Source organism: Capra hircus, chromosome 16 (genome assembly GCF_001704415.2).
Source record: "Capra hircus breed San Clemente chromosome 16, ASM170441v1, whole genome shotgun sequence".
Taxonomy (NCBI): Eukaryota; Metazoa; Chordata; class Mammalia; order Artiodactyla; family Bovidae; genus Capra; species Capra hircus.
Genome location: NC_030823.1, coordinates 62,866,531 through 62,891,073, shown reverse-complemented (window position 1 = coordinate 62,891,073; position 24,543 = coordinate 62,866,531). Strand labels below are relative to the sequence as shown.

At 44.4% G+C, this 24,543-nt stretch overlaps 1 protein-coding gene across 1 annotated transcript in view; it reads right to left on the bottom strand.

The window, feature by feature from the left end:
• LAMC2 (laminin subunit gamma 2) overlaps nt 1-24,543 on the bottom strand; it is a 69,921-nt gene that overhangs the window by 19,394 nt on the left and 25,984 nt on the right. Inside the window, exons 3-12 of the mRNA XM_013970345.2 lie at nt 20,861-20,996; nt 18,457-18,555; nt 15,003-15,139; nt 14,075-14,197; nt 12,311-12,500; nt 8,857-8,969; nt 5,992-6,210; nt 5,183-5,365; nt 4,095-4,340; nt 1,679-1,824 (exon numbers count right to left, since the gene is read on the bottom strand). Coding sequence (XP_013825799.2) covers nt 1,679-1,824; nt 4,095-4,340; nt 5,183-5,365; nt 5,992-6,210; nt 8,857-8,969; nt 12,311-12,500; nt 14,075-14,197; nt 15,003-15,139; nt 18,457-18,555; nt 20,861-20,996 — 1,592 coding nt within the window. The remainder of the gene's footprint in view (nt 1-1,678; nt 1,825-4,094; nt 4,341-5,182; nt 5,366-5,991; nt 6,211-8,856; nt 8,970-12,310; nt 12,501-14,074; nt 14,198-15,002; nt 15,140-18,456; nt 18,556-20,860; nt 20,997-24,543) is intronic.

Genomic DNA, 24,543 nt, shown 5'->3' with positions numbered 1-24,543 from the left:
CTATCTTCAACTTAAGAGTGAGTTTGGTAATAGGGAGCTCATCATCTGAGCCACAGTCAGTTCCCCAGTCTTGTTTTTGCTGATTGTATAGAGCTTCTCCATCTTTAGCTGCTAAGAATACAATCAGTTTGATTTTAGTATTGGCAATATGGTGATATCCACGTGTAGAGTCGTCTCTAGTGTTGTTGGAAGTGAAGTGAAGTGATGTTGCTCAGTCGTGCCCGACTCTTTGTGACCCCGTGGACTGTAGCCCACCAGGCTCCTCCATCCATGGGATTCTCCAGGCCAGAATACTGGAGTGGGTTGCCATTTAATTCGCCAGGGGATCTTCCCGACCCAGGGATCGAACCCAGGTCTCCCACATTGCAGGCAGACGCTTTAACCTCTGAGCCGCCACGGAAGCTGGTGGAAGAGAGTTGTTGTTGGAAGATATTGTTTGTTATGACCAGTGTGTTCTCTTGGCAATACTCTGTTAGCATCTGCCTTGCTTCATTTTGTACTCCAAGGCCAAACTTGCCTGTTACTCCAGGTATCTCTTGACTTCCTACTTTTGCATTCCAGTCCCTTATGATGAAAAGGACATCTTTTTTTGGAGGGTGTTAGTTCTAGAAGGTCCTGTAAGTCTTCATAGAACCAGTCAACTTCAGCATTGTGGTCAGGGCATAGACTTGGATTACTGTGATGTTGAATGGTTTGCCTTGGAAACAAACTGAGATCATTCTGCCATTTTTGAGACTGCACTCAAGTACTACATCTCAGACTCTTGTTGACTATGAGGGCTACTCCAGTTCTTCTAAGGGATTCTTGCACAGACCATTGTAGTTACAATAGTCATCTGAATTAAATTCACCCATTCCCGTCCTTTTTAGTTCACTGATTCCTAAAATATCCGTGTTCACTCTTGCCATCTCCTGCTTGACCACATCCAATTCACCTTGATTCATGGACCTAACATTCCAGGTTCCTATGCAGTATTGTTCTTTACAGTATTGGGCTATACTTTCACCACCAGACACATCCACAACTGAGCATTAGAACCACTTTGGCCCAGCCACTTCTTTCTTTCTGGAGCTATCTCTCCAACATCTTCCAACGTGGGGGAGCTCATCTTCCAGTGTCGTATCTTTTTGCCTTTTCATACTGTTCATGGAGTTCTCAAGGCAAGAATACTGGAGAGATTCACCATTCCCTCCTTCAGTGGACCACGTTTGTCAGAATTCTTCACTGTGACCCGTCTTGGGTGTCCCTGCACAGCATGGCTCATAAATTCATTGAGTTATGCAAGCCCCTTTGCCATGACAAGGCAGTGACCCATGACATCTCTTTTCTGTGTTTAGGTTTCCTTTGTTTGTTTCATAAGGACATTTCTTGGGAAAAATCCATCGAGAAAGTGGCATATTATAATAGAGCACTGAATTCAGATTCAGTGGACATGGGTGGCATTTTCGGTTCCACCTATGTGACTTTTGAAGAATAACACATTTTTCAAAAATGGTACATATAAGAACATAACTCTGAAGTATTATTACTACTATGTGGAAAATTTTTTTCAAGAGAGAAATAGTAATCCCCACTTCTGTCCTTAGGAGACTAGGAGGAGCCTGGGTTTGTGACAGAACCGCCCAGAAGATACTTCAGGATTTTACTTGTGAAGGTGAGGGCTGGCTAGCATGCACACCTGAGTCTTCACTTGATTATAGCAAGCTGGACAGTTGATTAATGCTGCATGGTCACAGTTGAGGCCGTCAAATCCTGGCTTGCAAACACAGCTGCCATCACTTCTACACTCCACGGGCCCCGAGCCCATTGGGTTGCAGTTGCAAGCTAGAGACAAAAGACAAAAAGGAAGCTTTCATGTCAAACTAATTCTGGAACCTGGAGGTATAGCAAAGATAAAAGGAAGATCCAGTTACCCAGAGCAAAGAACCCTTCTTTGCCCTTGTTGATTCATGTTGTGTTGGATTAGTTTCTTGGCTATGTCTCCAAGCACATTCCCAACACAGAGAGGTCTTGCGAATCATCTGGCAGGTTGGTTTGGTGTGCGTGTGTGTGGATGAAGAGACACTTCAACAGCCCATCCTTTCTAGTGACACTGATTTATCTCCCCCCATTAAATTGTAAGTCTCTTGGATATTCCACAGACATTCTGGGTTTGCTCACAGGAAGAGTAACATTTCTTCTGGGCCTACAATATGCCAGATGTAGACACCTCTCTGCATATTACGGATGAGAAATATGGGCTCAGAGAGATTGAGTAATCTGTCCTAGGACACACAGCAAGAAGATGGCAAGAATGAGAACTTGGAAAGAGCCAGTGCTGTTTTGCTTCTGCTCTGCTGCCTTTGACACAGAGAATTCAGTAAAGCAGTACCTTTATTCAATCAAACTGATTCAGTAGCACTATGCATCACATTCTGTTCTAGGAGCTGAGGATATAACAGTGGGTGAAACGCTGCTCAAATGGAGTGATTCTCTGGGTACTCCAACTTCAGTGATCACAAAACACTTGGAATAATGTCTGAGCATATGTTATTATTTGCTTCCATATTTATGTGTCTTCCTTATTAGCATACGAGCTCTTTGCTGAGCTGGGCTGACTTATTCATTATTACAACCTCGGTATCTAGCTCCACACTGCACACATGGTAAGAGCTTGATAAAAGATAGTTCAGTGAAAAAATTGTATTGTCTAAAGGCAGTGAAATCTCTATTAATAGCACTTTATAGATATGGGCTTCCCTGGTGGTTCAGACAGTAAAGAATCTGCCTGCAATGCAGGAAACCTGGGTTCAATTCCTGGGTTGGGAAGATCCCCAGAGAAGGAGATGGCAACCCATCCAGTATTCTTGCCTGGAGAATCCCATGGACAGAGGAGCCTAATGGGCTACAGTACATGGAGTAGCAAAGAATTGAACGTGACTAAGCAACTAACAATTTCACTTTTCTTTTCAGATGGAATTATATAGTTTACAGTGTGCTTTCTCATATGCTATTTTATCTTTGCAACCACTTTGAGTAAAATATTAATGGTCCATATGAGGAAACTGAGACTCAGAGAAATTAATTGGCAAGATCAGAATAATACAAGAGATATGCTAAAAAACTGGACTTAAACTCATACTGCTGATGTCATGTGAATGCTTCCTATCATATGACATCACAGCTAACCCACAAGCTGTGGTCAGGGCAGGTAGAATTTGTGCCCCTGGAGAGAAGCCCTAAGTTGCACAGAGGTCCTCAAGCATTCCCAGGGCTGGGCACTCTGGTGTGAATGAGGGTCTCTGGGCGCCCTGCAGACCTCCTGGGGAGCCTCCAATCTGGGTCCCCAGAGCCACTCTGGACCTTAAAATAAGCAAGCCTGAGTTCTGGGTACCAGGCTGGTCTGGGACCTTGGTGACTGAGGGGTGAGTCTAAGTAGCAGGCCAGCTCCCTTGAACTGAATTTGCCTCTAGAACAGAACACGTGCAAAGGCTTGAAAGAAGGGCTGAGCAAGAGGCCCGGGGTGCACACTCATGCTTTGATCTGATCTGAAGCAGCCCCCAGGAATGCTCCACGAGAGCTACTGCTTTGAAGCCCGACCTCCTTAGGAGACGTGTGGACTGTCACCTTTCTATACATCAATCACACTGACTTCCTGAGAGGGTCTCTCCAAATACTTTACAGGCCACTCCCCTCCCACTTCAATGTGTCCAGGCTTCGTCTTGAGTCATTTATTGCCTTCCTCTTTACGGGTCTGGCGGCCACTTGCCTGCCTACCAGCCTGGGAACTAGCATAGGAGGCAGCCCCATTTTATCTCCTCTTCCAGTTTGGAATGTAAACCTGGCCCTTTTCCCTTCTCCCACTCAGCCTTAACCCTTTCGACATCCTCTGGCTCTGACTGCCAGAGCCCTGCTGCAGGGGAAATTGGTCTTAAGACTTCTGAACAGTGAAAGGTCCAGGCAGGTCTGAGAAGCCAAAGTAGCATCACAATATTACCTGCGGTCAGCCTTGCCCATTTGTACGTTCTCACACGTGTACATGCACACACGCACGCACACACACACACACACACACACACAGAGCCTGGCGAGTCTGCGTAGGGGTACAGTCCTACCTCGACACTTGTCCGCTGGGTTGGGGGCCAAGGGGTCCCCATAGTAGCCGGCTTTGCACTGGTCGCAGTGGGCACCGGTCGTGTTGTAAAGGCACTTCAGACACCTGCCTGTCAGGCGGTCGCAGTTCCCGGGGGCATTGGGGTCCACATTGTTGCTGCACTGACAGGGCTGACAAGACCTCACTGGACCATGCTCCCCAAAGGGGTCCCCAAAGTAGCCGTCGGCACAGAGCTCACAGCGGGCACCTGGAAGGAACCATGAGTCAAGCCACGCACGTGATCATCGATTAGCAGCAAAACCAGAGGCAGAGGCTGAAATTATGCTACTCCCCAGAAGAGCTTCCCCAGCCTGGAACCCCAGAACAGCAGGCTCAGGAGCAGGAACTCACAGCAGGAGGCTGACTCTTCCACACCACAGTGGTCACAGATTCTAGAACACAAGCACCACCAGGGGCCTTCCTGCCAGTTAACAAGCTGGCTAGGGAAAAGTCAGATGGAGCACCAAACCACCAAGGCTGTGGCTCAAGACAAGCTCTTCTTTGAGACCAACCAGCAGACAGGTGTGACACGTATAACGTTACTAAGTTTGCCTTCTTTAGCTTGGTTCAATTTTTTTTGTTTGTTTTTGATAAGGACCTTTTTTAAAATCTATATTGAATTTGTTACAATATTATTTATCTTTGGGTTTTTTGCCCATGTGGCATATGGGACCCTAGACCCCCAACTAGAGATCAAACCTGCATCCCATCCCCACCCCCCATCTTCACCCCATTGGAATGTGAAATCTTAACAACTGGGCCACCGGGGAAGTCCCTCCTTAGGGTTCATTTTTTAAAACTTAGTTAAACTCTATATTTCATCTGACAACTTCACCTCCTAATTGCAAACCTCTTAAAACACCTTTAGTTGTGTCCTCCCATAGCTCTACGCCCCCCCCTTCTTCAATCCACGTCAGCTCTTGGGCATCAATCTCTCCTTATTTTTAAAACGAGCCCATTGAGAATAACCCTGAGTCATGAGCAGTCCCTGGAGATCCCTTGGATTGGACAGATGCATGGCAGAAGGACAGGGTGGGCAGCTGGCCTCACCAGTGACGCCGTGGGGGCAGTTATTGCACACCACCTCCTCTGTCTCTGGCATCACAGAGCAGCTGAACCCATTGCGACAGGGACAGGGTTTGCAGCTGCGGGGGTCGTGCGGGTCGTTGTAGAAACCAATGGGGCAGTCCGCACACTCGATGTCGGGGTTCTCATCCCCCGAGTAACAATCTCCTGGGAGGCAGAGGGAGAACAGATGGGCAGAGAAATGAGCAGATAAAACTATCCACTTTCTTTAATACAGAAGACGACGGGTGGGAGGCAGGGCTTGGTAATTCAAAGCCTCCCTTTCTGCAGCTTTCCCCAGAGTGCCTGAGCGCTGGCCCTCCCCTCTGCCCTCCTACCAACTCTAAACATGGCCACGACCCTGAATCTCACCCTCCCTCTCCCAGGCTAGGCAGACACGCACTCCTTTTACCACCATCCATAAGTTAACACCGCTCCCCTCTTCCCCACCACTTGTCCGCACATTCATTCAGGTCCTGACACTGCCTTTGATCTCCCCAAACAATTCTTGCAATTTGACACCAGCTCCCCCACCCAGCACTGAACCGTGACAGCCATTTCCTGTAACCTAGCACCTTTCTCACAACCTTGTGGCATTTCCATCATGAAAAGGATGGAATGTAATAAAGCGCCGTGTCCATCTTCCCTTGAGTCCAGCCCTGCTCTCCTTAATCCTTTCCCATCTCAGAAATGAGTTCAGGCACCGCCTTTCCCGCACAGCTCTCTCTTCCACGGGAGACCCCGGTCACCTGGCTGCGCCCCGAACCGCCTGGTTCAGGTATCTTTTCACTCACCTGTGTCTGGATCACAGGCCCCTCCCCCTTGGCAGTTACAAGGAATACAGGTGCCAAAAGGTCCCAGTCTGGCTGAATCTCTTTTGTAGCCAGAAGCACATTCCTGGCAGAACTGTCCCTTGTACCCAACAGGACATACACATTGTTCAACCCAGGGTGCTGGGGTTCCTGAGATGGGGCGGGCTGAGATCAAGGTCACGTTGTCGAGGTACCCAGTACCTGCAAGAGAGAAGACAGGTGGGAAGCAGCAAGTGGTTAGGTCCAGGGATCTAAAGTCAGGCCTCACATTGGATTTTTTCTTAACTCCTTAATAAAAGAAATTCACATTCTAAGGCAAGACAAGGAAAATTTAGACATAAAACTTTCTCTCTGCCCTTTGGCCTCCTTCTTCCCCTCTACTTACATTGTGCAGCTGCGTCATGTGGTAAGCAGACCTCCCATGTGACAGAAATACCTGCTCAACCACAAAGATCAATTTTTCTCCTTCTGGCGCCAGCCATGTAACTCCTTAGACATAACATTCCTTTGTCAATCCTGGTAAGGGGTCACAGTGACCTCCTGCTTACTTGCCTTGTGTGTGCAGACATCTTTGGTGAACTTTATGTAAATGCCAATATATCATTTCCCTTAAAGACAGCGATTGGTGCAGAACGGACTAGTTAGACACCTGGAGAGATTGGGCCACACCTAATGGAAGTTGTTAAATACTTGCTTATGACCTTATTAATGTTACTAGTTATATTATATGCTGCCTATTTTACAAGATTAAAGTTCCCTGCAAATGTATGCATGCATGCTCAGTCACTCAGTTTTGTCCGACTTTTTGTGACCCCCAGGGACTGTAGCCTGCCAGGTTCCTCTGTCCATGGGATTCTCCAGGCAAGAATACTGGGGTGGGTTGCCATTTCCTCCTTCAGGGGATCTTTCCGACCCAGGGACTGACCCCATGTCTCTTACATCTCCTGCATTGACAAGCAGTTTCTTTTACCACTGAGCCACCTGGGAAACCCACCAAATGTGTGACTGAGCCTCAGATAAAATTAATGATAATTAGATGACTGGAAACAAGTTGATCAAATATATAGTTTTACAAGATCAGTGGTTGTAATAATGTACAGTATGGGAAGAAGCAGCAAAAGGGAACTGTTCTGAGGACCGTAACAGACTAGTAAGACAGGTGGTCCAGAGGCTTTGGTTACTGTTAACGGAAACTGGTCCAGTAACAGCACTTCCTGTGGCCTATCAAAAGAGTCCTCACTTGACTTGGGAATGTGCATTTCTGGTGCCATGGGACAAACTGGTCACAAAATACCTCCCAAACCATGACTGAAATTAAGACAGAAGGGAAAGGGACTGTAAACTAAAGAACACTGCCCACTATCCTGTTCTATAAGAATCAGGTCTTTAGCCACTGCGGTCGCTGACCTGCAACACATCCTGAAAGGAATTCAAGACAAAGATCAGAATGAAGTACCTTGTGCTCTAAGAAACTGGACAAAACCGGCCCTTAGATAGATCTTTTCAGGAAAAAATTTTATGAATCCCGTTTATTGCATCTTCTCATACTTAGAAAAGCACTAAAACCATTAATTAAGATATCTGTCCCCTGGGAAGAGCAGTAACCCTTCTACCAAGACTTGTGCTTGACTGCACGCACTCCCTTCCAAGGTCACTTACATACTGGCTTCCCCTTTACCTCTTTGGAACTGTTCTCAGAACTTTCCGAGAGACAGCCTCCAGGCTCTACTTCTTATATTGGCTTGAATAAGATTTTCCATTTCTTTCTTAGATTGACTCTTTTTTAAAACTTTTTATCTTATATCAGAGTATAGATTGACTATTGATTAATTTTTTCATTGATAGCCCAGATGACATTCACTCCCTCTGGCATGCATAATGGTATAGCACTTCATCATCGCTGAGTGCACGGGTTCTAGTGTCAGAAAAATCAGGATTTGAATTCTGGCTTGATCTTTACTAGCTCTGTGAATTGGACAAGTCACATAACACCTCTGACTGTGTTTCCTCAGCTACAGAAGAGAAATGACAGAGGTATCCACCTCCCACGTTGTCATGAAATTAAATGAGACAACGCATGTATTGTAGTGTGCTTGGCACATAGTAAAGACTCAATGAATTGTTAGTAAACACCTTTCCCACTTCCTGCTTTATTCACTGTATCAGTGACATGGAAAAGATGCATGTTAGCCATGGATCCTTTTTACATGGATGCTAAAAAGCTTAAGCAGTCTCATTTAAATAATTCCAATCGTGATAAGGAGAACCCAACATGGTGCATAGTATGTAGAAAGTTCAATAATAAGAATTTACAAAATACATGGTGATGTCCAAAGATGGTAGCACCAAGTACAATCCCAAAGGAAAACTACTCAAGAAATAAAGAGAACAGTGTTGTAGATGCCACTTCTGAGCTAAGGGAATGTGCCCTTTTGCTGTAGGTTACCTTCTTCAAATAATTGGCTTCAATCTAAATTCAGAGACTCTCTGGCAAGGCAGCATCATTTATTCTTCATTGATGTGACCTCTTTTCAAGAAATACTCCTTCTTAACTCTTTACTGACTGGGAGATTTTTGCAGAAACTAAGGCTTGTGGTTGGCGATTTGTTATATTGAAATATTCTGGTCAATAATGTTTGGGTAACGAAAGATGTATTAACACATCTCTGGTCAATAATGTGTTAACAACATCTTGTAGAATGTAAAAATGTAGACCCAATCGGAGATTCTACATCAAAGCCGTTCATAGTTTGTCCACTTGTTTGGAGACTGTCACCAAGTTAGAGAGCTGAAGCAAGTTAAATGAAAACCTAACCAGGAAGGAATTCCTTTCTTTTAGTCACTTACTGTATTCTCCGTAGGTAGCTCGGATCCTCAGGGCTGTGAGGTTCCGCAGTAACCTCCGATACTCAAAGTAACTCAGCTGGGGTCTCCAATTACTGCTTGGATGTTCATTTAATCTGCATGATTTAAAACCAAAAGGTGAAAAATCCAGCTCTTATCAAATCTTATAATGTGTATACCTGATTCAATTATGCCCGAGAGTGCAGGAACAACTAAGCCCCTTCACAGCCCTTAGAGGGGGATGAAGGACAGGGAGCCATATCCCTGTAGGCACAAGCCTGGAGCTTTCCCACTCCGTGGGGAATGCAAGCCCCACAGGATGTGATGGAGTGTAGGAAGCTGAACTCCAGGGGTTATGGCATCCAGTGAGGGTCCAAGTCCTCAAAGACCACTTTCTACTCTTGGTCACACGAAACCTAATAGCAGGAACATCTGAGTTCCAGAAGCTCTGATTTTGAAAAGCTGTCATTCATGTTTGGTTTTGTTGTTTAAGTGATTTGTTATCTGAGCATGTTTCACCTCCTGTTCGCACAGGTCAGTGTCCACCTTTTACACTGTCCATGTCTAATACTTCTTAGTTTTGGCATCATGTTGCCTCAGTGTATCACATCACCAGCCCCTGTACTATTTTTTTATTTTAATGTTGTTTTTCGGTTTTTACTGGAATAGCTCTTTCAGGAACAACCCTAACCCTTTTGCCTCATCCATTGATTCATGAAATAAGCATTTACTGTACACTTGTTTTGAGCTAGAAGCTGTATTAGGACAGAGAATACAAAGACAAGCAGAGTGAGGTGATCAATGTCTACCCAAGGTGGTGGGTAAATATGTAATTATGGTACAAAGCAGAGAGTGCTGTGACAAACGCATGAACAGCACGCCACAGAAATTCACGATGGACTGTACCTTACCCGGGGTTCTGAGAAGGCAAATACAAAGGGAAAACCTGTAAGCTGAATCTCAAAGAGTAGTTCACCAAGCTGAGAATGTGGGAACGGGTGTTCCGGCATGGAGAGCTAAGTGTGTGCATCAGAATAAGCTGCAACTGGTTATTTAAGAACACAGTGTGTGTTGTGGGTCTTCTATACATTATTGCCTTTACTTCTACCCTGGAGTAGGCCCCCAACAACCTTCATTTGAACCACTGTGAATGTGATCTGATGGTTCAGTTACCCAAACCGTCCTCCACACAGGATTTGCACCCAGCCTTCACATCTGATCCTGTCGCTTCTCTACTTCTAATCTCTCAATAGATTTCCATCATCTTGCAGGCATGGGCCAGATCTCAGCACCTAGACATGATGGCCAAGAACCACCATGCTGGGTCTTTTCCCAGCCCTTTTAACTTTATCTGCCCATGTCCCCTGTACTAGCTGTGTTCCAGCTATAACTACTGCTTACCAATGCCCTGTACTATCTCTGTACATTCCCACATATACTCACATATGCAGGTTGTCCTGATTTGTCCCTGGCAAAGCCTTGCACTTATTCCTGTTCTCAGTCCACACAGTCCTCCTAGAGAAGCTTTTCCTGACTTCTTCAGACAGAACTAAGCCACTCCTTCCTTTCCTCCCGAGTCCCCATGAGCATGAACCACCACGGAAGTGATTTTATACTGTATTATGTTTGCACAAATAACATACCCTATGAGACAAGAGCTCTTGGAAGACAAAGACCATGTTTCTTCATCTTGAATTCTCAGCCTCTGATACACTATTAAGCATTTGATAGGCACATCCCCTCCCCTGAACTCTCTGTACCCACCGTTCAAAATTCCCGTACTAGAGAGAAACATTTGCAAATGATGTATTTGATAAAGGATTATTATCCAAAAAATACATATAAGTTACACAACTCAACATCAAAAAAACAAACAGCCCAATTAAAATATGGGCAGAGGACCTAAATAAACAGTTTTCCAAAGAAGGAATACAGATGGGCAACAGGCACATGAAAAGATGCTCAACATCACTAATCATCAAAGAAATGTAAACCAAAACCACGATGAGATACCATCTCACACCTGTCAGAAGGGCTATTATCAAAAAGACAACAAGTAACAAGTGTTGGCAAGGATGTGGAGAAAAGGGAATGTTTGTGCACTGTTGGTGGGAATGTAGATTGGTTCAGGTGCTATGGAAACCAGTGTGGAGGTTCCTCAAAAAGATTAACAATAGAACTACTGTATGATCCAGCAAGTCCACTTCTGGGTATTCTTCTGAAAGAAACAAAAACACCAATTCAAAGAGAAATACACCTATATGTCACTACAACATTATTCACAATAGCCAAGAAATGGAAAATGTCCATCAATAGCAGATAAAGAAGATGCCGACTGTGTGTGTGTGATGGAATACTACTCAGCCATAAAAAGAATGAATTCTTGCCATTTGCAACAACAGGGATGGACCTAGAGGGTGTTATGCTAAATGAAAGAATTCAGATAGAGAAAGACAAATATCATATGATTTCATTTATGTGTAAAATCTAAAAAACAAACATAATGAAACAAAAACAGGGTCATAAGAAGGGAGGGTGTGGGGGATGAGTGAACTAGGTAAGAGAGATTAAAAGGTAAAAAGTTCCAGGTATAAAATAAATGAACCACAAGGATGAAATGTACAGCCTGGGAAATACAGTCAAGAATGTACTAATACTGTATAGTGGCAGGTGGTAACCAGAATTGTCGTGATCATTTTGTAATGTATAGAAACGTTGAATCACTCTGTTATGGACCTGGAACTAACATAGTGTTGTAGGTCAATCATATTTCAAAAAAACTCCCATTTCACAGGATAACATGTAACTTCCTTAGACACACACAGGACCATCCATGACCTCACTTCCGCCTCTTCTCTGACCTCACTTCTCACTGTATTCCTCTCCCCTACTCCATGTTCCACTCATGCCTAATCACTTAGAATTTCCTAAATGTACAAAACTTGCTCAAACACACTTTTTCTGCCATGTTAACCTTCACTCCTTTTCTTTCCTTAGAAAGCTACTCCTCATTGTCACATCTTCTCGGTAAGCTTTCCTGATGCTAAGTCGCTTTAGTCGTGCCCGACTCTGTGTGACCCCATAGACAGCAGCCCACCAGGCTCCCCCGTCCCTGGGATTCTCCAGGCAAGAACACTGCAGTGGGTTGCCATAAGGTTTCCTAGGTCACTCCAATGCGAGTTACTGATGCCTCCTGCATGTATTCAAAACACTTGTGTCCACTTTGTCTCTTACAAGCTGCCCTGTAATCATCAGTTTATTTTTCTCCCCCATTAGCCTGTCAGGGGCTTGCGGGCAGCAATCATGACCTGTCCCAGCACATAACACCATATTTGGTCCATAAAAGGTGCTCAAAACGCTTATTGAATAAATGAATGATCATTGAATGAGTAAACAAAGGAAGCAGACTTCAGTCACCATTTGCTTTATTTGACTCACTACTAGTCTTTCTCTTTACCTGAACGTGTAAGTCTTGGTGATCCCACAAGGCAGTGTCTTGTCACGCGGCATCAAGGGAGCTGTGATCTGTAGACCAGCACCTTCCAGAATCACGTCATGGGCAGATGGGTGTCGGCCTCCCCTGTCCACACGGTAGTCAAAAGACAGGCTCTGCCCATAGCTCACCTGTTGATTCCCAAGAAATTTGGCTGTGAAACAGATCAAAAAGACTAGGATCAGCTGTGAGACTAGAGAAGAAAAGGAGTGAGCAGGTTTGCATGGATGTTGGCAATTTCTTTTGGAGCTCTGTATTATTCACCCATCACTCCCCACAAACTACTCTTTCAGAAGAGCCAGTTCATGGCACTGGACATGGCCATACTGCTATTGGCTATGAAGAAGGGTTAATTAATGAAATGCCAAAAGGGCCTCATTATAAGACAATTCCATCTATTACGTGATTCACAGTGTGGCCCTTATCAGTTCAGTTCAGTTGCTCAGACATGTCTGACTCTTTGCAACCGCATGGACTGCAGCACACCAGCCTTCCCTGTCCATCACCAACTCCCGGAGCTTGCTCAAACTCATGTCCATCGAGTTGGTGATGCCATCCAACCATCTCATCCTCTGTTATCCCCTTCTCCTGCCACCTTCAATCTTCCCCAGCACCAGGGTCTTTTCAAATGAGTCAGTTCTTCCCATCAGGTGGCCAAAGTATTGGAGTTTCAGCCTCAGCATCAGTCCTTCCAATGAATATTCAGGACTGATTTCCTTTAGGGTGGACTGGTTGGATCTTCTTGCAGTCCAAGGGACTCTCAAGAGTCTTCTCCAACACCACAGTTCAAAAGCATCAATTCTTCGGTGCTCAGCCTTCTTCACAGTCCAACTCTCACATCCATACATGACCACTGGAAAAACCATAGCTTTGACTAGACAGACCTTTGTTGGTTCTTATGACAGACAGATATGTAGGGATTCCCAGGTCTATCAGCAATAGTACCATCTGTCACATAGTGCTTTCTAGTTTATAGAATACTTGCACAAACATCATCACACTTGATGGCAGTTAGTCATTATTCTTTCCACTTAATAGCTGAGGGAATTAAAGTTTGGAAAAGTTAGGAAGCCACTTTGCCCAGGAATCACACATTAGCTAAGGATATGAACCAGAAATTCTAGCCAGAAGGACTTCCTTGGTGGTCCAGTGGTTAAGACTTTGCCTCTCAATGCACAGGGTGTGGGTTCAACCCCTGGTCAGGGAACTAAGATCCCACATAACCTCATGGTCAAAAAGCTAAAACATAACACAGAAGGAATATTGTACTAAATTCAATAAAGACTTTAAAATGGGCCACATGAAAAAAAAAGACGTCTAAAAAAAAATTTTAACCAGAGCTTTTCCATCCAACTTTTCTGATTTTTATATTTTTAAAATTTACAATTGGTTTAAAGCTTTAAGAAATGCTTTGTCTTCACCTTTCCATCTGCTTCCTGATAGACCCACATATTTGACCCCAGTCCTTATTTCTTGTCTTGGTGGGAAACTTAGAAATTTGCCATTTGACTGAAGCAGGAACCTGCGCCGGGATCTGACCACCTGGACACCCAGTTCTGCTCTATTGGGCCGTGACTTTGTCAGTAGGACTGAAGCCCTAGTTATCTTCTGGAGATGCTACTGCCGTGGACACTAAGTGATAAGATTTTCACATTTTCTAACCCCATTCTTCTATCCTGACTTCCTAGTCTTCTAAGTTGTCTTCTACAGGAAAAATACCATACGTACCAGGAGCTACAAAATAGACAGGGTCTGATCGTCGTGCTGAGCTAAACACATCTTGATGGCGCTGTGACCATTGGAGCTTTGCAGGAAACCCATTTCTCTGGACAGCCTTCCAGCCATCAACATCTGGAACATAAGTAAAACCACTCTTCATTAGAACAAAACTTATCATGTATTGAGTTAAACAAGGCAAGACTTGATTGCTACTCACTAGCAATGAGTAAGTAACCAGTGGGTTTTCTTTATATTTCCACATTCATGCACCATCCTCAGAATTTCCTATGGACCTCTCTACTTGGTTTTTACCTTCACCTACTCCTGTTTACACCTGCTTTAACTTCTTGTTTTTGAGTCTGACTCTTGGAATAAGAGAACATGTTTTCATCTGCCTGAAATTTGCATTTTTATTTCACTTACATAAACACGGTCTGGCCTTAGTGAGGTAAGAGGGTCCAATATGTTCAGAGAGAAACTCAGAGTTGAGATCATATTAATCTCCCATATTTTTAGAGTGCTTTGTAGCTTGGTAACTAATTTCACATAAATTAACTCATTTGGCATACATGAAAGAAGTAATACTAATGAATGTGAATTCCATTCCAAGACTTGTGTTAAGCCCCTCAATCCAATGATTCTTTTGTGGTTTTAAAGTACATTAATAGGAAATGCAGGGAGTTGAAAACCTGTTCTCTTTTTAGTTATTTTTATAAGTCATTCAGAAGCTGGTCTGAGTAAACTGTTCAGATACAACTTTTCTAAGACACCAGGCTCTTTCTTATTGCCTGACAAAATAATGTACATTTAAAGCTAAAAAACAGTCATCCTGTTAAAGATGACTCAAGGACCCCATCCTGCAGACAGAAGTCTATAAGCACAAAGCCCTATACAGCAGTAAATAGAAGCAAAACACCTAGAAAACAGCATGCTTTACCTTGATGGAAGGTAGATATGATTTTATGGACACTGTAGTCTCCAGAGCTTTGGCAGCTGGCCGAATGCCCATAGCAAAAACACTGGGTACAGCCCTCAGGGTTTCTCCCATCCAGGTGATAGTAACCTGGTCGGCACCTGCAGGGGCATTTTAGAAATTGGGACAATTTCAAAACAAATATTCAATAACAAATTATAGGTTATTTCTCATCCCCACAGAGAATATGGTGACTGATCATTTCTACTTTCTCTCCCACCCAGCCCATTAATTCCCAAACGTAAGAAATACTCAGTTGCACATACTACTCTCACTCCCAGACCTCCTGATGGACAATCACAGGCCCCCATTAAGAAAGCAAGAAGAATATTCACTTTCTCTTGCTCTAGCAGAGCAGCAACACATTGGGCGTGATGGTCTGGAAATGGTGATTTTTCCCATCCTTGGTAAGGAATTCAGTGGGCAAGATGGGGAGGGGTCAGGTAGGGCTGTGCAGAGTTGGCTCAGTCTTAGAGCAAGTGTTCAAAGGGGGTAATAGGGTGGAAAGTCGGGACCAGCAAAAGACAGACAAATGCCCCTGGATTCGGAAAATCCCCTGGAGAAGAGAAAGGCTACCCAAACTAGTATTCTGGCCTGGAGAATTCCATGCACTGTATAGTCCATGGGGTTACAAAGAGTTGGACACGACTGAGCGGCTTTCACTTTCACTTCACTTTCATTGTGCAAAATCAGAAAGGCAGACAAGCTGTGAACTGTAGATGCTACATAAAACAGCAGTAAATAAATATCTTTTTTTTTCTTCCTCTATAGATCAAGGGTTTAAAAACTCATTATAGTTTCTGTGGAGGAAAACTGCAGATTAAAAGAGATTAAAAAACAAGGAAAGAAGGAAGAGGGGAGGGAGAAGGGAAGGAAGAAGTGAGTAGGAGAAAGGGTGAAGAAGGTATGATGAAGGCAGGAGGGAAGGGGAGGGCGTCAGCAAAACTAAACACAGCGCTTAAGGATGCACTTGGGAGATAAACTGTGAAGAACAGTGGTCACTTCTAGGAAGGAAGGAGGATATTGTGGGGCTGGTACTTTTTTAGCAAAGGCCAATTTCATAAAAAAAAGCAAGAGAGTTGCAGAAAAACATCTACTTCTGCTTTATTGACTATGCCAAAGCCTTTGACTGTGTGGATCACAACATACTGTGGAAAATTCTGAAAGAGATGGGAATCCTAGACCACCTGACCTGCCTCTTGGGAAATCTGCATGCAGGTCAGGATACAACAGTTAGAACTGGACATGGAACAACAGACTGGTTCCAAATAGGAAAAGGAGTACGTCAAGGCTGTATATTGTCACCCTGCTTATTTAACTTCTATGCAGAGTACATCATGAGAAACGCTGGGCTGGAGGAAGCATAAGCTGGAATCAAGATTGCCGGGAGAAATATCAATAACCTCAGATATGCGGATGACAGCACCCTTATGGCAGAAAGTGAAGAAGAACTAAAGAGCCTCTTGATGAAAGTGAAAGAGGAGAGTGAAAAAGTTGGCTTAAAGCTCAACATTCAGAAAACTAAGATCATGGCATCCAGTCCCATCACTTCATGGAAAATAGATGGGGAAACAGTGGCTGACTTTATTTTGGGGGGCTCCAAAATCACTATAGATGGTGATTGCAGCCATGAAATTAAAAGACACTTGCTCCTTGGAAGGAAAGTTATAACCAACCGAGACAGCATATTGAAATGCAGAGACGTTACTTTGTCAACAAAGGTCCGTCTAGTCAAGGCTATAGTTTTTCCAGTAATTAGTCATGTATGGATGTGAGAGTTGGACTACAAAGAAAGCTAAGTGCAGAAGAACTGATGCTTTTGAACTGTGGTGTTGGGGAAGACTCTTGTGAGTCCCTTGGACTGCAATGAGATCCAACCAGTCCATCCTAAACGAAATCAGTCCTGGATGTTCCTTGGAAGCACTGATGGTGAAGCTGAAACTCCAATCCTTTGGCCACTTGATGTGAAGAGCTGACTCACTGGAAAACATCCTGATGCTGGGAAAGATTGAGGGCAGGAGGAAAAGGGGATGACAGAGGATGAGATGGTTGGATGACATCACCAACTCAATGGACATGGGTTTGGGTAGACTCCGGGAATTGATGAAGGACAGGGAGGCCAGGCGTGCTGCAGTCCATGGGGTCGCAAAGAGTCGCACACACCTGAGTGGCTGAACTGAACTGAATTTCATATAATTAGTGTGGCTGACAACATTTGTTTTATGAGACTTTCTATTTCTCTGTTCTATTTTGAAATTTAAAAGGTTTTCAGAAAGTGACTCCTCTTGTAACACTTGAGCTATGTTTCACACCCCCACCCCAGTAGCAAAGAACTGGCTGAAAACACAAGCTAGAAGTGTACCTGGCATTGCCTCTGCCCAGGTATAAGTGATTGGCCGCATGCCAAAGAACTGCTTTCTTTCTTTGAAGGAAATATGGGGGAAGGTTTTACCTCTGGGGCCTACCTCACAGCCCTCTGCTTACAACAGTCTCAGGGGAGTGAAAAGTTTTAAGTCCAGGCTCAATTTGTATTTAAGGAATTTCCTGCAGCAGCAACTGGGAGTCGATCGGCCTCACTGTACCACCTGCCCCAACGTGGCTCTGACATCCTCCCCCGGTTCGTGTATGTGCACATAACCACCACCCCATCCCTGGGCAGGTCCTCGTCTGCACACAATGGTTATTTATGGCCATACGCTTCAGTATTTCCACTGACTAAGATTTTCCCAACATGTTTACTTAGGCCAGGCCTTCCCTGGGACTGAGTTGAGTCATGAGGCCTCATCCCTGCATACCTTGTACAGAGCACCTGGGACTGAGAGCCAGCTGGCCAGGGACTCCCCAGGGCCCTGTCACAGCATACACAGAGAAGGCACCCAGAGCAAAAGCTTGGAGTCTAGTGAGATTTGGGGCCTTGCTTGCATTTTTAAAAAAATATTTATTTAGTTGACTACACCGGGTCTTAGCTGCGGCATGCGGGATCTTCGTCTTCATTGTGGCAATGTAAACTCTTAGCTGTGTGACATGTGGGATCTAGTTTCCTGAGCAGGGACCAAACCCGGGCCCTTTGAATTGGGAGCATGGAGTCTTAACCACTGGACTACCAGGGAAATCCTTTGCTTGTATTTTTTTTTTTAAAGACTAGTTTTTGCAGGACTTCCCAGTGGTTAAGACTCTGTACTTCCGACATAGGAGGCTTGAGTTCCATCCCTGGCGAAGGAACTAAAATCACACACGCCATGCAGTGTGGCCAAAAGATAAATTTTAAAAAATAATAATAACAAGGTCTAGTTTTTGAGGCCAGGGAGCAGGAAGAAGGTCATCAACATTGGTTAAGTGTCCCTTTTCCATGAACTGCATTCATGCTGGTTGTCAGGGGACCTCCTGCTGTGTCCAGAGGGCCACAGTTCACACAGACCTATCACAGCGCTCTCCCGTGACAGCTGGCTTGCAGACACAGCTGCCCGTGTCACAGGGCCCCGCGATGCCGGCTGGATCACAGTCACACTTGGAGTCTCTGGAAAGAAGAAAAAGAAAATTAGAGCTGTGTTTCCAAATGCTCTGAACTACACACATGAAGATCAGGCACTCATAAGCAAATGTCACCAACTTGAGTCAATCTTTCATCTTCAATGAGGCCTCTCTTAGCTATTCTTATCCATGCTAATCTCTCTCAGACCCTTTAAGAATTCATCTGTCCATGCTACTAGTGCTACTCAAAGTGTGGTCCGTGGCTGGCAGTCAGTCCAAGAACTGTTTACTACCCACTCCTAGAAAGAGGAGGGGTTTGCCTCAGAATGTAAACCAAACCCATCGTGAAACTCTTTAGTTTGGTTGACTGTTTGCGTCAGTTGACTTAAAAATTTTTTTATCACTTGTTTCTCTATTGTTTAGTCCAGTGGTGTCTGCTTTCATCGCGGTTGATTCCACCTATTTGCTTCTTGTTCCTTTAGTTCTTTCTTCTGGTAGCACTTCTATTTCACATATAGTCCATACCATGCAATTCATTATTTAAAGTATACAACTCATTGGGTTTTAATTGATCCTCAGAGTTATGCAAAGACCACCACAACCAACTTTGGAACATTTTTATCACTCTAAATAGAAAGCCGGTGTCCTTTAGGAATCACCCGCATCGCCTTCCCCCAAATCCTAGGCAACCACTAACCAGCTTTTTGGCTCTGGAGATTTGCCTGTTCTGAATGCTTCCTATAAATGGAATTGTACGACATGTGGCCTTTTGTGTTTTGATTCTTTCACTTAGTATGTCTTCAAAATCCATCCATGCTGTATCATGTATCAGCAGGTCATTCTTTGCATGGTTGAATAAAATCCCATCACATGAATATACTACATTTTGTTCATCCACTCATCAGAATGCACATTTGGGTTTCCACTTTTTAACTATTATGAATAATGCTAATTATTCATAGTAGATAATTTGTATACATTAATGTGAAAATTTGCATACAAGTTTCTGTGCAGATAATATGTTTTCATATCTCTCGAATGTATATCTAGGAGTAAAATTGCTATCAGTTTCACTGATTTTTTTTTTCTGGTTGCAAGACTTTCCTCAATGAAAAAATCAGTATTTTCATTATTTAATTTAGGCACAATCTCCTTGTCTTGTGCAAACTAGTGCTTTGATGACTGGTCTCTGACTAACCAAAGCCCTGGTCTCTATCACCAAATTTGCCCCATAAGCATATGTATTTATCTCATGCATCTAAGACCAAGTTTGTTCTCTTCCCTACTGACCTGCTCCTCCTGACTGCTCCATGACCCCATCAGATCCTGCCCAAACCTGCTTCTGACCCTAGCTGCCTAGATCGGAAGTTTGGATCTCATTCTAGGTGGGGAAGGAGCTAATGGAGGTTTGGCGCAGAGCCATGATGTCATCTACTTCACAGTTTACAAGGATTACCAAGGGAGACAGGGCCTGGGAGGGGTCAGGGAAGGCGGGGAGGGGAAGAGAACCGGGGATGGTGGTAACAAGGATGGTGCAGGCAAGGCTGGCGGGTGGGTCTCACATGGACAAGGGGCTGGAATCATGGGTGAAGATGAAGCGGTTTCTCTGTGGGCAGCCTTCTAGCCCATGGCTTCTCTGCCAAGCTCCTCCTCCCCAAAGTCAGCCCAGCACCTTGCTGGCTCTGCACCTCTACGGGCTGGCCATGTGACATATAAGGTACGCTTCACCTTTTTCCAGAAAAGTAAGTTGAGGAGGACTAGAGAATGCTTCAAGCTAAAGGAGATTCAAATTATGCAAAAAGTTCTTCTACTCTAAATTCAATTATTTGTAACAAGTTCCACGTTAAAACATAAAGGACTCTTAACTTCTGCCCTAGTTCATCTATAGGAGGGGTAGTTGTCAGGGTGACGAGCATGGCCTCCACAGACAACATTCTGAGTCTGAGTATGAAGTCCACCAGCAACACTGGGCACCTTATTTATCCTCTCAGGATTTAAGTTTCTTATCTTTAACATAAGGATAAAACTTTAACAGAGTTTTTAGGGTTATTGTGAGGGTTAAATGAGATAACCCACACATAGTCCCCAGAAGACTTCCCTGGTGGTCCAGTGGCTAAGACTCCAAGCTCCCAATGCAGGAGGCCTGGGTTTGATCCCTGGTCAGGGAAGTAAGATCTCATATGCTACAGCTAAGACTCGGTGCAGCCAAAAAATGAATAAACACTGTTCTTAAAATAGTGTTTCCCTAACTCAGTTACTTAGTAACAGTTACTCAGTAAATGTAAGTGGTCCCTAATGTTGTCCGATCGCCATTAGTCACAGTGCAACCAGTGGTGGGCACAGGCGCTTACAGGAGCTTCCGGTCTTGGGTGCACCCAGCATCGGTGAGGGTATGGAAGCCTGGCAAACAGCGGTCACACCTGTCCCCTGTCACACCTGGCTTACAGCTGCACCGTCCAGTGTTGTCACATCGAGGGCTAAGAGAACCTATAACCACAGAGGAGGGGAAAGGAAAGAAGAAAAGGAACTGTTTCATTCATATGACATTAGAGGGCAACCATCACCACATGGGAGCTCAATAAATACTAAATAATGATCTTCTTGGAGAAGGAAATGGCAACCCACTCCAGTGTTCTTGCCTGGAGAATCCCAGGGACGGGGGAGCCTGGTGGGCTGTCGTCTCTGGGGTCACACAGAGTCGGACACGACTGAAGCGACTTAGCAGCAGCAATGATCTCCTAAAAGAGATCAGCCCTGAGTGCTCATTGGAAGCACTGATGTTGAAGCTGAAACTCCAATACTTTGGCCACCTGATGCAAAGAGCTGACTCATTTGAAAAGACCCTGATGCTGGGAAAGACTGAGGGCAGGAGGAGAAGGGGACAGCAGAGGATGAGATGGTTGGATGGCATCACTGACTCGATGGACATGAGTTTGGCTAAACTCCGGGAGTTGGTGATGGACAGGGAGGCCTGGCGTGCTGCAGTCCATGGGGTCACAAAGAGTCAGACACGACTGAGCGACTGAACTGAACTGAACTGAACTGAATCACCATGACCTACTGCCTTGGGCAATGCTTTCACATCATTGGGATATGCATCCACCACTAGGGAAAATTCTGACAGCCAAGGATGGCTTCTTCAGGGAAAGAAATGGAAATGACTCCTGAAAGCATTATTATTTATATATCTGCTCTGGTTTCAACATTAGGTCATTTGTCAAATCCTTGAGATCTTAAGAAGGAACATTTGTGAATGAGCACATGAGCCTCCACAAACACAGGATGCAGAAGTGAGCCGCCTTCTCCCTTATCTCTGGCAGGCAAACAGCATCTTTCAAGGCTCAGTGCTCACATGGTATGATTGCAAGAGTAGAAAAAAGCCTCTTAACCAAACATATCTCTACCTACCTGGAGCGGTAGAAATTCTCACCTTTGGAGCATCACCTCTTGTGAGAAGTGAAGACCCTGTGCATCTTACCTGGTTTGGAGCACTAGACCACTTTCCTATGATTAATTGTTTATAGATATGCTCTATAAAATGACCTCTCAGACTGTTGCTGAAAGGTGAGAGGTGCTCAGGATAACAAAGTGTGCTGTCCTAGAATCCAGCCACCCTTAGCAACTCCCCTTCAACCACCCCCAGTTCAAGCTTCCTCCTTCTCTCACCTGGTCCCTACCTCCATCCTTGACTCCCTACACTTGATTCTCTTTATAGAAGGCAAAGTGCTCCTTTCCAGTGGAGTTTGAATCATATGACTGGTCTGTTTAGGTCTTCTGATGGGTCTAGGTCTTCTGATGGGTCCCTGCTATGAGTGGAATAAAGTGCAAACTCTGTACCATGCCCTACAAGCCTCGACCTCTCTTGCCTCATCTTCTGCTCCTTCACCGAGGTCCAGCATCCTCGCTCCCCTCCCTGTTCCTGGAATATGCTGATTGCTTCCCTCCTCAGGGCATTTGCACCTGCTGCTTCTTCAGCCTGGAATGTTCTATCCTGAGAACGCACCCTAGTTGGCCCATTCTCAGCACTTAGTCTTGATTAACTTCTCTAGAGAAACCTTCTCTGACTCTCATGTCTATACTATTCATTCAGCCCACTGCTCCCTCCGTCCTTAGCCCTGCTTACTGATAACTCCATCAGCTTGTGCTCCCTGCTGAATTCCCAGTGCCCGAAGCAGAGTCCTAGATGCCTGTTGTATCAGTTAACCCTCAGGAAGGAGGAAACGGCTATTGTGAAAGGAGGAAGAAGGCAAAAGATGAGGTAGAATGTGGTTCACCTACTTGATAATTTCCCTAAGGCTGGCAGTATTATAAATAATAACCAGGCTATCGGAGAAGGCAATGGCAACCCACTCCAGTACTCTTGCCTGGAAAATTCCATGGACGAAGGAGCTGGAAGGCTATAGTCCATGGGGTCACTGAGGGTCGGACACGACTGAGCGACTTCACTTTCACTTTTTACTTTCCTGCATTGGAGAAGGAAATGGCAACCCACTCCAGTGTTCTTGCCTGGAGAATCCCAGGGACGGGGGAGCCTGGTGGGCTGCCATCTATGGGGTCGCACAGAGTCGGACACGACTGAAGTGACTTAGCAGCAGCAACCAGGCTATTCATAATCTATAAAGCCAACAGAACACTAACCAGTTGCTCCTTCTTTCTCCTAATCTCTTACTTGACTGTGAACTTTTAATTCACTTATAGACACAAGTCAAATCAATAAAGGTGTTTGGCTCTGTGTCTATAGCCGCAGGTGGAACATGAAATAAACTAGTTACATTCACAGTTAGAGTCTGTGATTGTCTCCGTGTCAACCTTGCAAGGCTTGAAAGGACCCTCAGTGACAAGAACACAAACTACCTTTTATGCTATGTGCGAGACACTGAATTGAGCATTATATATATATTAGTTCACCATATTTATCGGTGAATTAAGAGCTGATAAGATATCAAATCCATTTGAGGATCATCAGGAGCACTCAGGATCATACCGGGAGCAGATAGAGAAAGGAGGGGAAGGCACCTCGGGTGGAAATTGAATATCACTGATTAAGCAAAGGGAAAGGGTGATCAGAGTTGGGAGAAGTCTCAGAATAGTGGAAGCCAAGGGAGGAGAATCCCAAAGAGGGTTAAGGGAGGAAGAAGATGGAATAGTTTCCAATATCTAAGACAAGAGAGTACTTAAGATGAGAGTGAGGAGAGGCCACTAGGGTTGGCGTTTAGAGACACACAGTAGACGGAGCTAAGGAGGTAAATTCCTATTTAAATTTATACAATTTAATTATTTAAACATAAATGAGTAAATCTGGGACCCAGAAACATGTTTTTTTTTCTCCATTCAAATTAACGGAAATTATGTTTTTAATTTTCGAAAACTCTCCCCCAGGTCTCCCACATTATAGACAGGCACTTTATCGTCTGAGCCACCAGGGAAGTCCAGTTTAAGAAAACTCTCCCTACAATAGTTTTTCAGAAGAAACTCTTACTAGTCCATTGCCTGTAGCTTGCCAGGCTCCTTTGTCCGTAGGATTTCCCGGGTAAGACTACTGGAGAGGATTGCCATTTCCTTCTCCAGGGGGTCTTCCCAACTCAGGGACTGAACTTGAGTCTCCTGCACTGGCAGGGGAATTCTTTACCACTGAGCTACCTGGGAGGCTCAAACTAAAATATGTGAAGTACCTAACTCAATATCTCACATATAGTAAGTGCTCACAAAAGTAGTTTAGGCTTGAATCTTCTAGGCCTCCTTCAAGCCTTGCAAAGTTGACACGAAAACATGTACAGGCTCTTACTATAAACAGGATTGATTCATTTCACGTTCCCAAACTTCCAAAATAATAGCACTGGGTTTTCAAAGTATCTCATTAAAATAAAAACACCTGTCCTAATTCCTATATCATGAGCTACTCTTAGGGATTGTGAACAAATGGGTTTAAAGGATAGATGAAGAAGAGCTTCTTGTTTCAAGTGTGTCCCCAGAAAGCACTTCAGGACTTGGGTAGTACTGTCTATATGCATTAGAGGACTCAGAAACATATTCT